The sequence below is a fragment of the Polyodon spathula genome, unplaced genomic scaffold (assembly GCF_017654505.1).
Source record: "Polyodon spathula isolate WHYD16114869_AA unplaced genomic scaffold, ASM1765450v1 scaffolds_1842, whole genome shotgun sequence".
In the NCBI taxonomy this organism is placed as follows: Eukaryota; Metazoa; Chordata; class Actinopteri; order Acipenseriformes; family Polyodontidae; genus Polyodon; species Polyodon spathula.
This window is the reverse complement of record NW_024473317.1, coordinates 1-13,360: the sequence shown is the minus strand read 5'-3', so window position 1 is coordinate 13,360 and position 13,360 is coordinate 1. Positions and strand designations below refer to the sequence as shown.

At 40.8% G+C, this 13,360-nt stretch overlaps 1 protein-coding gene across 1 annotated transcript; it reads right to left on the bottom strand.

Moving 5' to 3' along the window:
• Positions 1-254: 254 nt before the first annotated feature.
• Positions 255-7,098, bottom strand: LOC121310209 (sodium- and chloride-dependent GABA transporter 2-like). Its single transcript, XM_041243510.1, has 7 exons — positions 7,028-7,098; positions 3,834-3,976; positions 3,314-3,448; positions 1,122-1,262; positions 679-766; positions 441-573; positions 255-315 (listed from the first exon to the last, which is right to left on the bottom strand). The coding sequence occupies exons 2-7, from the start codon at positions 3,973-3,975 to the stop codon at positions 301-303; spliced, it is 654 nt and encodes a 217-aa protein (XP_041099444.1). The 5' UTR covers position 3,976; positions 7,028-7,098; the 3' UTR covers positions 255-300.
• Positions 7,099-13,360: the final 6,262 nt, after the last annotated feature.

Here is a 13,360-nt window from a genome sequence, read left to right as displayed (position 1 = left end):
TTATCACTGAGCTGAGTATGCAGGTGTAGTTACACATCACACAACACCCCTGCGCAGCCTCTTTGGTTCAGTGGCATTTTGAAAGCTGTCTTGAGGTACCTGTGGATCGGTGAGTCGTGCTGGGTCTGGGTAGAGGTAGAAGATGATCCCATCCACGGCTCCAGGCAGAGTGAGTCCACGGATCAGCAGAACGACCAGCATCAGGTAGGGGAATGTGGCCGTGAAGTACACCACCTGGGAGGGGTGCAGGGTTAGGGGAACGTGACTGTGAAGTACACCACCTGGGGGGGAGGTTGTTTGTCACACATGTTTATTCTGTGGTGGAAAGGACAAGAGGGTTTGAGAGCCAGTAATACATGAAAGGAACTGGGCTGAATGCATCTCGACTGACGTCACTTTGCAAGTCAAATTCCTGCACATGTGCCTCATCGATCCTTCACCTTTCCTGTGGATTTCACTCCCTTCCAGGCACAGAAATAGCAGATAATCCAGGCGAGCAGGAGACAGAGCGTCATCTCCCAGTGCAGGCTGCCCACCTCATCAATCCCACCAGAGATCTTCAGCACCCACCTCCTAAAGGGACCAGGACACACACACACACAGTCACACAGGGATAATCAGTGTTTCTGCTTTAATACTGTAAACAAACATGTGCATGCGTGGATTCAACTAACGTACTCCCAGAACTCCATGGCCGGGGACGTGGCGTTGTTGGGAACAGTCCAGTTAGAAGTGAGGTTCTGCTTGTCGAATTCCACACAGGTACCTGTGACACACGGGGAAGGGAAGGAAAAGGATCACTTTTGAAAGGAAAGCGGTAAACAGTTCCAGACTGGGTGATGAGTCACAGCTATTGAAGTAGGTTGCTCTGGGTAGCTACCTGGAGGTATAAAAAAGTACCTGCAGAAGTGTGAAGGGGAGAGGCATGTCCCATAGGAAAAGAACACATATTTTAAATATATTATAAATATATGCAATATAACCATTTTATATGTTACATATATGTATCACATATCCATAAATAAATGATATAATGTAACTTGATTAGTATGCCATATAGTATGCGTTAAGAGTTCTAGCACCCCACCCCCATTCCCTCGCTGGTCTCCCAGTCAGAGTACCTGTATTCCAGGTGTTTCTGCAGCTGGCCCAGGGCAGCTCCCAGCTGAAGGAGTGAAAAAAGTAGAAGAGAGCCCAGGCCAGGATAACGATGTAATAGATGCTTCCATAAAAAACGATCAACTGACTGGCATAACCCATACCTGGAGAGAGGGGAGGAGGAGGGTGAAGCACATAAGAATACTGACATCCACTTCTAGCACTGCAAGGCTTTTCAGGAATGTAATACATTTAACAAATAACTAATGCAAAGTAGTCACACAGTTCACTGCAGACATGTGGCTCAAAGAGCAGAAGATTAAGACTTGAACAAGCCCTCTTATACTATCTTTGCACAGTACTTTTCTGTGCTTTTCGCCATGGTTATACCATCATTGCTGTGCTTTACAGTACCTCTGGGCTTTACGATGCTTACCTATCCTTTACTATGCATTCACAATCAGAGGCGCCGTGGTTATACACCCATGCTTCACAGTATTCTGCAATGCTGGACCGGCACACCAGTGTCACAGCTTATCTATAATAATTGTGCGTACCTTTTGATGGGACTGATATCCAGACAATATATGTTTTTTTTTTTCTTTTAATTCTAACTCTAATGCTAAAATATGCGAGAAACAGCGTATCTATCGAATAACATTTCACATCAGATTAGTTTAACAGGAAAATCAGCGTTATTTCTCCTTTGTTAGAAGTGAAAGCCTTCACAGACCAGCGGCTCTCACACAAAGTGATGAAACCAGAAAGGGCCAGATTGTGACAGGGTCCACTTTTTTTGTCATTGCCAAGTAAAATATTATGTTTGTGTATTTTATTTGTGTATTCAATATTATGGTAGGGTGTTGTTAGTCTGCCTACCAAGACTAAACAATTACTTGTGAACCACTATGTGTGAACCAAGAATGACTGAATCACTTGCATTTCTGCATATTCAAAAGATTGTTAATGAAATAGACAAAATCTCCCTGAATTACTTTGTTTTGCGAACTGAACAGCACCATTGCTCTTTACTAAGAGGTCTATGTGCTAATCAATAATTACTTCAATCTTTGTATGAACACTAATGTATAATTAAGTTGACTCGTATACATGCTTTATTATGCACCGATTTTGTTTCTCCTGGTTTGCTGGCTTCATTGTGTTGGTGTAGTTCAGCTGTATGCACTATATCCTGTCCATATGACATACACAATAACAGTAGGATATGAAACGATAGTATTTATACAAAAATCATAAGAGTTTGGAAAGCAATTTAATTTATAATCCAAGTTTCAAAATATGACTGAAAGTCTTGCTTCAGTTCTATAGATGCAGTTATACATTAAATGTAATGTATACTGTAGCAGGGCGGTAGAAAAGCACTGCACATATAAAAGGGGGAGGGGCAAAGCCTGCTGTTTAAATGTATTGTTTGTTTATTTCAGAACGGGGTACTCCCTGCCCCTGTACAGTTGTTTTATTTTGTATTTGTTTATTATTATTGGTATGCTTTATATATGTATGTATATGATGGCGAAGGCGTAGTTTGTTTTGGTTTTGCAGCGTGGATGGGAAGCTCCATCCACATTAAAAACCTTGTGCACAAGGTGACCATTTCCCGAGTTATAATTGTTTAATTGTTTGTAATTGGGAGATGGTCACCTGTATAAAAGCCGGCATCTCTCTGCAGTCTGGGTAGAGACGAGTGGAGTGGGTTCGAAGAAGGAGGAGCAAGAGCGAGGTAAACTGTATGTGCTGTGAAGTGTTTTTCTCTTTTTCTTTCTCTCTCTCTCTCTCCCTCAGCTCAGTATGCACTTGTGTGATCAACGCTTGTGAAATGATCCATTGGGGTAGAGATACTGTGTAATTCTGTTTTGCGTGGCAAAGTAAACACACTAATTAAACAGACAGAGAACTGTTTTGGTCCAAGGTTTACTGCAGCCCTGTCTACAGTGTTGTTTGCAAACTCAGCAGGCAAACGTTTCAATTACCTACATCGATGTGGATAATTGAAAATAAAATCTACAGAAAAATGACACTTGAAGGTTATTAAGGATGTGCAAGAATGTGTTTTAAAAAGCCTTGGTTATTACCCCTGTAAAAGAATGCCTTCCTCGTGCAATGGTAAAACACTTCCATTTGGATTTTGTTTGGTGCCTTGTAATAATTTATGATTAAAGAGTTAATTAACAGACAATGATTCTGATTCTCTCACCTTCAAAGAGAGGGCAGATTTTCCTCCAGGCGGTGATGCCTCCCTGGCTGGTGTACTGCCCCAGAGCTGTTTCCAGGAGGAACAAAGGTATCCCGCAGAACAACAGGAACAGCAGGTAGGGGATGAAGAACACACCTGTTTGAAGAAGCATTGTGAGATGGGTTAAATACTCCTGGACAATGTATCTTACTGTGGCATTAGAACAAATACTGAACCAACATTCATTTGCAAGTTTTATATTTACATATAAGTGAGACACGTCAGTTATTCCATTTGCATAACAAATTTGTCAGTAATGGGAGGAAGAATGTAACTAATAGTTATGTCCCTGGTGGATTAAATGAGGGTAAAAGCTCTGTAACCATGAATGCAGACGAGCCCGCAGTATTTGCAGTATGCAGGGTCGCCGGTTCACGCCCACCCTCTGCCCTGTGACGCAAACAAGAGACTGCTGACTCGTACACTGCCACTGAAGAAGAGTGCACACAAATGTAGGGAAATGCACAATACTGTCACACACCTCCTCCGTTTTTGTAGCACAGGTAGGGGAACCTCCACATGTTTCCCAGCCCGACAATCTGCCCCGCAACAGCCAGAATGAACTCCGTTTTGTTTGCCCATTGGCCCCTCACCTGGATTGTTGCCCCCTTCTGAACTACCATCCTGCAAACAAGAAGAAAAGGGGGTTGATTTTCACTACAGTAACTACTTTTACAGTATACCTGGGTGCAATGTAATCTCTCTCTCTCTCTCTCTCTCTCTCTCTCTCTCTGAAAAACTAATCTCATTATCTTGTGCTTGTCTCAGATTGAGCTGTTGATAAAAGTTATAGTTATATTGTGGCAAAGCACCCGCCCCTGTGTATATTTTGTGTTGTTTGTTAATATTGGTGTATAGTCATTGGTACAGGTGACATAAACGGGTCTGTGTAACACGAGTGTTTAAAATGTATATTTGTATTTAGGCATGAGGATTGCACAGCACTTCACGTGCAAGTAAAACGTAATAGTATGTGAGCACGGGGAATTGCACTTTATTAATTCACGAGCAGTTGTACCGCGACTCCAATTGAATGATTGATTAGCAATCGAGTCTTGGTACAGCTGCATAAAAGCTACATGTTTTCATCTACTTGGGGTTGTGTGTTTGGTGAGTGGAAAACAGGATTGGAGACGGAGGTAATAATAAATAATAATAATAATAATAATAAATAATAATAATAATAATAATAATAATAATAATAATAATAATAATCGTTAAAAATAGTAGCTCACAGTGTTTTGGCTGTATAGTCCATTTTGTTTGTCTTTTTGTTTTAGCGACGAGTGCCATGTCCTGTGTCTTGTTTGTCTTTGCAACCTTTTATTTTCTGCTTGTATAAATTATTAAATGCTGAGTGAGACTATTCGCTCAGTTCCACCAAACTCCACCTCTCTTTTTGTTTATTTCCTGGTTCCTGTTTCTGGTCTGACGTCCCCCACTCCGCCTGTCTTTGTGACAATATATATATAATATATATATATATATATATATATATATATATATATATATATATATATATATATATATATATATATTATATATATATATATATATAAATATATATACAGCTACGGTCACAATTTTTGCATCACCCTATAGAATTAACTAATTTTGCTTCAGAACATCAAATTAAACCTGCTGAGTAATGTTACGTTAACATATTAAATGACATATTACTTTTTAGTTTTCCGTCTATTTGATGAAAATCTCACAAAAATGGAAAAATGTGATATTTTGAAATCTAACATAAATTATTGTACTACTATTATGGCTTCCGGTAGACTTGGAAATCATTTTGTAGTTTTTTTTTTATTATTTATTATTAAAACACAGGGAAATGTTTGTTTAGAGGCTGTCACAGTAAAGAAACCAGATTGGTTTGTTTGTAAACGGCTTAGCTGTCCGGTTTTCTAGTTTAGGCTTTTTCTTTAAAAAGTACTATTTAATATTGGTTTGTTTACAAGCACCAAAACCTAAACCCTTGTGTTGGGTCAAATGAACCGGTGCGAGTCTGGGTGGCGAGCACTTTATTGCAATACCTATCTATCTATCTATCTATACAAAACAAAAATGCTGCAAACACAAAAATCTGCACAAAAACGACGCTTTCAGTGTTTCATGACTTCATAAAATCCAAACAAATCCAACTTGACAATATAAAAATACAAAGCAATGAGAATGTCAAACGAACAGTTCTATGCCAAAAAAATGGTAACGTACTGTTTAAAACTAATGCTTAATTATTGTAACACACTTGACTGATTCATAAAACAAATATGGACTGCAGACTTCGGCTCATAGTGGAAAACTGAAGACCCCAAGGGAAAAGCTATAGTTACCTGCGGCTTCAGGCATTATAGTCCTCTGTCGGTAACTACAGTTCCTCCCTTGGGGACCACAGTTTTACACTATGAGCCTCCTTGTGTGTAACAAGAGTCATTTGCGCACTACAATGCTTGCTATTGAAGAGGTGCTGACCTGTATAAGGTAATTGTATGCTATAAAGGTAGAGTCTCTTCGGTTATACAAAAGTTTAAAAATCTTTGAGCCACACATTCATAGTAAAAACTCTCACCATTGTTTTTCTTCAGAAGGATTCAATACTTCACTGCTGCTCATTTGTATTAATTCCAAATATCTCTATTTGTTTGAAAACGTGGTCATGAAACAAACAGACGAACACAGCATTTTGACACCTAACGTGTCTTCATCAAATTCACATCATTGTGAATTAGAGGGTGGCTTTGCCTTTATACCAATCAATTAACAATTAGTTTAATATCTCATATGTGTCCCAGTTAGGTCATTTATTTACTCAGTAAAGCTTTGAATAGTGATATTATGAAAAAATCTAAAACATCAATCAGCAATTTCAATGTTGGTGAGTTAATTGTACTTGAGCAAACAAATGACAAGACGTTTTTAATAATTGCAAACAATCAATGATCCCATGTGTATTAGTTAATTCAGTTATTTTATAAGAAACTGAATGACCCTTATATGAAGAGTATACTATTATTTAATTAGGCAAACTTGATATTAACAGTTTCATTATCCCAAACATCAGAAGATAACTTGTCATTTGTATAGTCCATCAATCATGTGTAGCCTACAACCATCAACGTAAAAACGGAATACTGACATTTGCTAGGTATATTCAAGATTATATATATATATATATATATATATATATATATATATATATATATATATATATATATATATATATATATATATATATATAACAGCTGCACTGCAAAACAAGGCTTTAAGTGTTCAATATAAACCATAACACCATATATAAAAGGACACGGAAGTAGAGCTTGTTCTGTAGGTTCAGTAAATATCCGAACACATGATAATACCCTTTGAAACACATCTATATAATTACAATGAACTATTGAAAAACGTAAAACTTATTTGATAATGATAATATGCCCTTAGTAATTTGCTCCCTACCCCTTCTCTCTTTCTCAGCCTCTTGCTAGTGAAACAACAATAGTTTCTAATTTTTAAACAAGTTTTTAAACATACTTCACCTGGAGAGTTAAACGCTCCAATGTGTGTTTAAAACAACAACATCAAAATCCACTTTTAACTGTAAAGGCTTGTATACCTGTCCAGAAGGGCTGCAGTACGAAACAAACACACAGAATTGTAAACTGTCCTTACCCTTAAAGCTAGCTGTTGGTGGTCTTCAATATAGTTTTCTCTGGAGTGACTGTTTAAATAGTGAGGATCAGGCTCCGCTGGTTTGGGTGTAGTGCTAGAAAGCTCCCAGCCTCCTTTAGTAGTTAACATACAGTGACTATAGAAAGTCTACACCCCCTTTCAAAATTTTCACCTTTTGTTGACTTATAACCTGGAAATAAAATGCATTATTTTTTTTTTTTTCATTTATCTACACATCCTACCCCATAACTTGAGCAGGTTGGATAATTGTCCCCCCACCCCTTGTAATAGCAATCCTAAATTAACTCAGGTATAACCAATCGCCTTCAAAATCACACACCAAGTTAAGTGGCCTCCACCTGTGTTAAATTGTAGTGATTAACATGATTTCAGGATAAATTAATCAGTTCCTGTAGGATCCCTCAGCTGGGTAGCGCATTTCAAAGTAAAGACTCAACCATGAGAACCAAGGCACTTTCAAAAGAACTCCAGGACAAAGTTGTTGAAAGGCACAGATTAGTGGATGGGTATAAAAAAAAAAAAAAATCAAAGGCCTTGAATATCCTTTCGAGCAAGGTCAAGACCATTATTAAGAATTGGAAGGTATATGGCACCACCAAGACCCTGCCTAGATCAGGCTGTCCCTCCAAACTGGAGGCTACCAAGAGGCCAGTGACAACTTTACAAGAGCTACAGGCTTTTATGGCCAAGACTGTTCAAAGTGTGCACGTGACAACACTATCCCAAGCACTCCACAAATCTGGCCTGTATGGTAGGGCGGCAAGAAGGAAGCTATTACTCAAGAAAGCCCACCTTGAATCCCGTTTGAAGTATGCAAAAAAACACACAGGAAATTCTGTAGCCATGTGCAACAAACTAAAATTGAACTTTTTGGTCTGAAGGCAAAGCGTTATGTTTGGGGCAAACCCAACACAGCGCATCACCCAAAGAACACCATCCCTATTGTGAAGCATGGTGGTGGCAGCATCATGTTATGGGGATGTTTCTCATAGGGACTGAGGCACTTGTCAGGATAGAACAGAAAATTAATGGAGCAAAGTACGGAGAAGTCCTTGAGGAAAACCTGCTGCCCTTGAGGAAAACCTGTTGCCCTCTACAAGAAAGCTGAAACTGGGACGGAAGATCACCTTTCAGTATAACAACGACCAAAAGCACACAGCCCCAACTTAAATCCAATCGAGTATTTGTGGCATGACTTGGAGATTGCTGTTCATCAACTCTCCCCAAAGAAATTGACATAGCTTGAACAGTTTTGTAAAGAAGAGTGGTGAAATATTGCCAAATCTAGGTGTGCAAAATTGGTAGAGACCTATCCCAACAGACTCACGGCTGTAATTGCTGCCAAAGGTGCTTCCACCAAGTATTAACTCAGAGGGGTGAAGACTTATCCAATTATGATCTTTCAGTTTTGTATTTTTAATATATAATTTTTTCCCAATAAAAACTTGTTTCCCCTTAACTCTGAGGCACTGACATAATAAAATGTGAAAAAAGTTCAAGGGGGTGTAGACTTTCTGTAGGCACTGTAACTTGTGTAGTAACAGCTCTTGCAAGTGTTAGAGTTGGGTCTACCTGGTTATTTACTTCATGAAGCTGTTAACTAATGTGGAAATCACAATGCTTAGTTTAATGCATTCACAGAATTTCACAGAAAGTTAATAAGTATTGTGACAGTGATGGCTGAGTGGTGACGTCAGGCCAGAAACAGATACCACACAGGCAGGCACCTTTATTTTTTGTATTTGTGTAACACTATCTCGCTTTTTGTTTTTGTTTTGTGCTCAAATGAGACAGGCTGTACTTGTGGTGCTTCAAAAAAAATGTATACCTTCATGCAAACCTGGTTAAGAAAACTGCACAATATCTGTAGTCGCTCGAGGCCAATTTGGAAGTCATTTAAATATTTTCTGTATTTTAATATTAATGAGGTTATTTGCATTTAGAATGAGAATTTCTCTGGGTAAAAGAAAACTGCATGGAAACACACACTACCCAAAGGTACAGCTAAAATAGTGAGAAAAAGGTGAGAATTAATTTTGTTTAATCTATGGAAACTACTCCAATGTGTGTGGGTTGAACTCCAGTAACTATGCATCATGTTTCATCTAAGATAGCCCTGTACTTATGAATGGTTGTGGATATGTTTACATGTATTGCATAAACATACAATTAAAAAGAAACACAATTGCTCCCTACTGCCCCATGTGGTTGCCACTGAGGCATATAAACACCTGCCTCCCTGCAAAGACAGATGCCCACTGCAATGCACACTGTAAGTGAATTGGGAGTGCTGCGTACAAACTAAACCCTTTCACTCTGCTGTGACACCTGCCTACCTGCAAAGTGCGTACAGCGTTTCATTCACGTGAACAACTGGCAAGCCAGGCACTGATTTAGGTCAGGTGAGGTGTACAAAAAAATCTGTACTCCCAGAAAGTTTTCTTCCAGCTGTTGTCATGAAACAGGAGTGTCTGTATCAAACCACAGTGTGACTGGTCGCAGCACAAATGACCACAAATAATATTAGAAATTTTGGTTTTCACGTTGTAATGTATAGAATTTGATATGTGGCCGCTTCCCTTTCAACACAAACCTAGAGATCACAGGAGAGGAAGCATTGAAGTGAAAAAGCTCATACGTGGGAGTATGTTCATGTTTATTATGGAGACACGGGCTTGGAGCGAATTAGGAAGCTGCATCCATCTGTTTAATCGTCAGCCTATCTGAATATCTTTATTAAAGTGGGTTTGTGTAGTTAAGTGTAAGCATAGGTGGATTTCCACACGAAGATATTTAAAATGCTTAACTACCTGTATGTTTGCAGGCAAGCGTACAGTGCTGAAAAAGTTTGTGATCCCCAATGATAATTATGGAAATTCTATAGTTTTACCATGATAGCCTTCTTGAATAAAAAAACAGCCTTTTCTTAAATATCCAATAGGGCTTTGTGGCAAAGTGCCCACCCCTGTGTATATTTTGTGTTATATGTTGTGTGTTAATATTGGTGTATAGGCATTGGTACACGGGATATAAACGGGTCTGGGTAACACGAGTGTTTAAAATGTATATTTGTATTTAGGCACGAGGATTGCACAGCACTTCACGTGCAAGTAAAAAGTAATAATATATGAGCAAAGGGAATTGCACTTTATTAATTCACGTGCAGTTGTACCGCGACTCCAATTGAATGATTGATTAGCAATCTAGTCTCGGTATAGCTGCATAAAAGCTGCATATTTTCACTCACTCTGGGTTGTGTGTTTGTTGAGTGGAGAATGGGATTGGAGACGGAGGTAATCGTAATAATAGTAAAATAAAATAGAAGCTCACCATGTTTTGTTTAGTGTTAGTCTGTTTTGTTTGTCTGTTTATTTTGGCTACCAGTGCCGTGTCCTGTGCTTTTGTTTGTCTTGCAAACTTTTATTTTCTGTCCGTCTGTTCATTTATTAAATGCTGAGCGAGACCATTCGCTCAGCTCCACCAAACTCCACCTCTCTGTCGTTTATTTCCTGGTTCCTGTTTCTGGTCTGACGTTCCCCACTCTGGCCATCTTTGTGACACATGTTGTCAGAACCGGGACTACCAGCGCCTTCTAGACGCAGACCAGAGCAGGAACCGCAGTTTCTGGTTTGAACAAAAAAAAAAAAAAAAAAAAAAAAAAAAAAGGACTTTTTTTTTGTGTGTGTGGGGGAAAAAAAAATAATAATAACAAAGAAATGGGGAGAAGAATCGGGAGAGGATAGCGACAGCAATGTCTGCAGGATGAAGAGGAGGAACTAGAGCCCAGGAGGGAGGAGACTTGATTTTTTTGAGGATGCAACATCGATAATGGATAATTGCAAAGCATATGACATGGTTTATTTAGATTTCCAGAAAGCTTTTGACAAAGTCCCACACAAAAGATTAATTCTCAAACTGAACGCAGTTGGGATTCAAGGAAACACATGTACATGGATTAGGGAGTGGTTAACATGTCGAAAACAGAAAGTACTGATTAGAGGAGAAACCTCAGAATGGAGTGTGGTAACCAGTGGTGTACCACAGGGATCAATATTAGGTCCTCTGCTATTCCTAATCTACATTAATGATTTAGATTCTGGTATACTAAGCAAACTTGTTAAATTTGCAGACGACACCAAAGTAAGAGGAGTGGCAAACACTGTTGCAGCAGCAAAGGTCATTCAAAATGATCTAGACAAGATTCAGAACTGGGCAGACACATGGCAAATGACATTTAATAGAGAAAAGTGTAAGGTACTGCACGCAGGAAATAAAAATGTACATTATAAATATCATATGGGAGATACTGAATTTGGAGAAGGAATCTATGAAAAAGACCTAGGAGTTTTTGTTGACTCAGAAATGTCTTCATCTAGACAATGTGGGGAAGCTATAAAAAAGGCTAACAAGATGCTTGGATACATTGTGAAAAGTGTTGAATTTAAATCAAGGGAAGTAATGTTAAAACTGTACAATGCACTAGTAAGACCTCATCTTGAATATTGTGTGCAGTTCTGGTCACCTCGCTATAAAAAAGGTATTGCTGCTCTAGAAAGAGTGCAAAGAAGAGCGACCAGAATTATTCTGGGCTTAAAAGGCATGTCATATGCAGACAGGCTAAAAGAATTGAATCTGTTCAGTCTTGAACAAAGTAGACTACGTGGTGACCTAATTCAATCATTCAAAATTCTAAAAGGTATTGACAGTGTCGACCCAAGGGACTTTTTCAGCCTGAAAAATGAAACAAGGACCAGGGGTCAAAAATGGAGATTAGACAAAGGTGCATTCAGAACAGAAAATAGGAGACACTTTTTTACACAGAGAATTGTGAGGGTCTGGAATCATCTCCCCAGTAATGTTGTTGAAGCTGACACCCTGGGATCCTTCAAGAAGCTGCTTGATGAGATTCTGGGATCAATAAGCTACTAACAACCAAACGATTAAGATGGGCCGAATGGCCTCCTCTCATTTGTAAACTTTCTTATGTTCTTATGTTCTTATGAGACAGAGCCATTCCCGTCCTCCGAGGAGATGCTGAACTGGGTGTCAGACCCGGAGTGGAGCAGGGAGGACCTCCCACTGGTTGTTGACCTGCTGTGGGCCAGAGATGGGGAACGTTGGGAATTCTGGGAACAACATTTCTACCCAGTGCCATTCGTGAACCCGGCAGCCATGGTGATCAACTACTTGGCTGACAATATGGGACTGCCCCAGCAGGTTGCATTCCAAGTGGGAGCCATGCCTACGTGCATCCTCATTGGCCTGAAGGGAGCCGCACCAGTCCCCTGCAAGTAAGGGAGAGCTGCACCAGTCCCCTGTAACAAGGGTAGACTATACGCCACTCCCACCTCTGTCGGCAGGAGACTACACGCCTCCACCACCTCCATCGAATGGAGCAGAGCAGCAGGAGCTGTCTCTGCCTCCTCCACCTCCACCACCAGGAGCAGAGCAGCAGGAGCTACCTCTGCCTCTGCCACCTCCGCCGCCAGGAGGAGAGCAGCAGGAGGATACCTGCCTCGCTTCGCCCAAAGATGCCTGCCTCGCTTCGTCCAAAGATCCTTGCCTCGCTTCGCCCAAAGATGCCTGCATCACTTCGCCCAAGGATGCCTGCCGCTCCGCAGCACCTGGGGTTGCCTGCCACTCCGCATTGCCTGGGGTTGCCAGCCGCTCCGCATCGCCTGGGGTTGCCAGCCACTCCGCATTACCTGTGGTCAATGGAACTGCTTTGCCAGGTGTTGCAGTCAACTCTGCTTGGGCGCAGGGGTCAGTGTGGCCGGAGCCCCACCAGAGGGAGCTGCCGGCTATGAAAAAGGGGGGAGAGGTCAAGAGACCATCTTTTCCCGCAGCAATTTCGCTGCAGGAGTTCTGGGGGCTGGAGTCCCCCCAGAGGGAGCTGCCAGCTATAAAGGGGGAAGAGGTCAGAAGACCACCTTCCCCGGCAGCAGTTTCGTTGCCGAAGATCTTTGTGGAGGTCTGGAGACCACCAACCCCAGCAGCTTTTCTGCTGCTGGACTTGCCCCAGCTGAAGGAGTCAGTCTGGGAGCTGTCAACAAGTCTGCTGACAGCCGCACCATTGGCAACATTTCTGCTGCCAGTGATTCAGCGGGAGGAGAGATTCACCTCACTGTCAGCACGTCTGCTGACAGCATGGCCAGTATCAGCCTGGCTACTGGCAACATTGCCGCCCATCAAGCCCTTAAAGTCCCTGCTCTTGGCCCAGGACTTTGAGAGAGACTTTTGCGATTTTAAGGGGGAGGGAGGCCGGAGGGAGGCCATTGAGGCCATGTGTGCGTTGCACAAGCGGGGGTATAT

Bases quoted from the DNA above. Each gene is read 5' to 3' on its own strand.
- LOC121310209 (XM_041243510.1), bottom strand. From the start codon at position 3,975: ATGGTAGTTCAGAAGGGGGCAACAATCCAGGTGAGGGGCCAATGGGCA. The intron at 3,449-3,833 runs GTGTGTGACAGT...TTCTTCAAACAG, and splicing joins GTGCTACAAAAACGGAGGAG to GTGTGTTCTTCATCCCCTAC. The intron at 767-1,121 runs GTACTCTGACTG...CGTGTGTCACAG, and splicing joins CAGAAACACCTGGAATACAG to GTACCTGTGTGGAATTCGAC.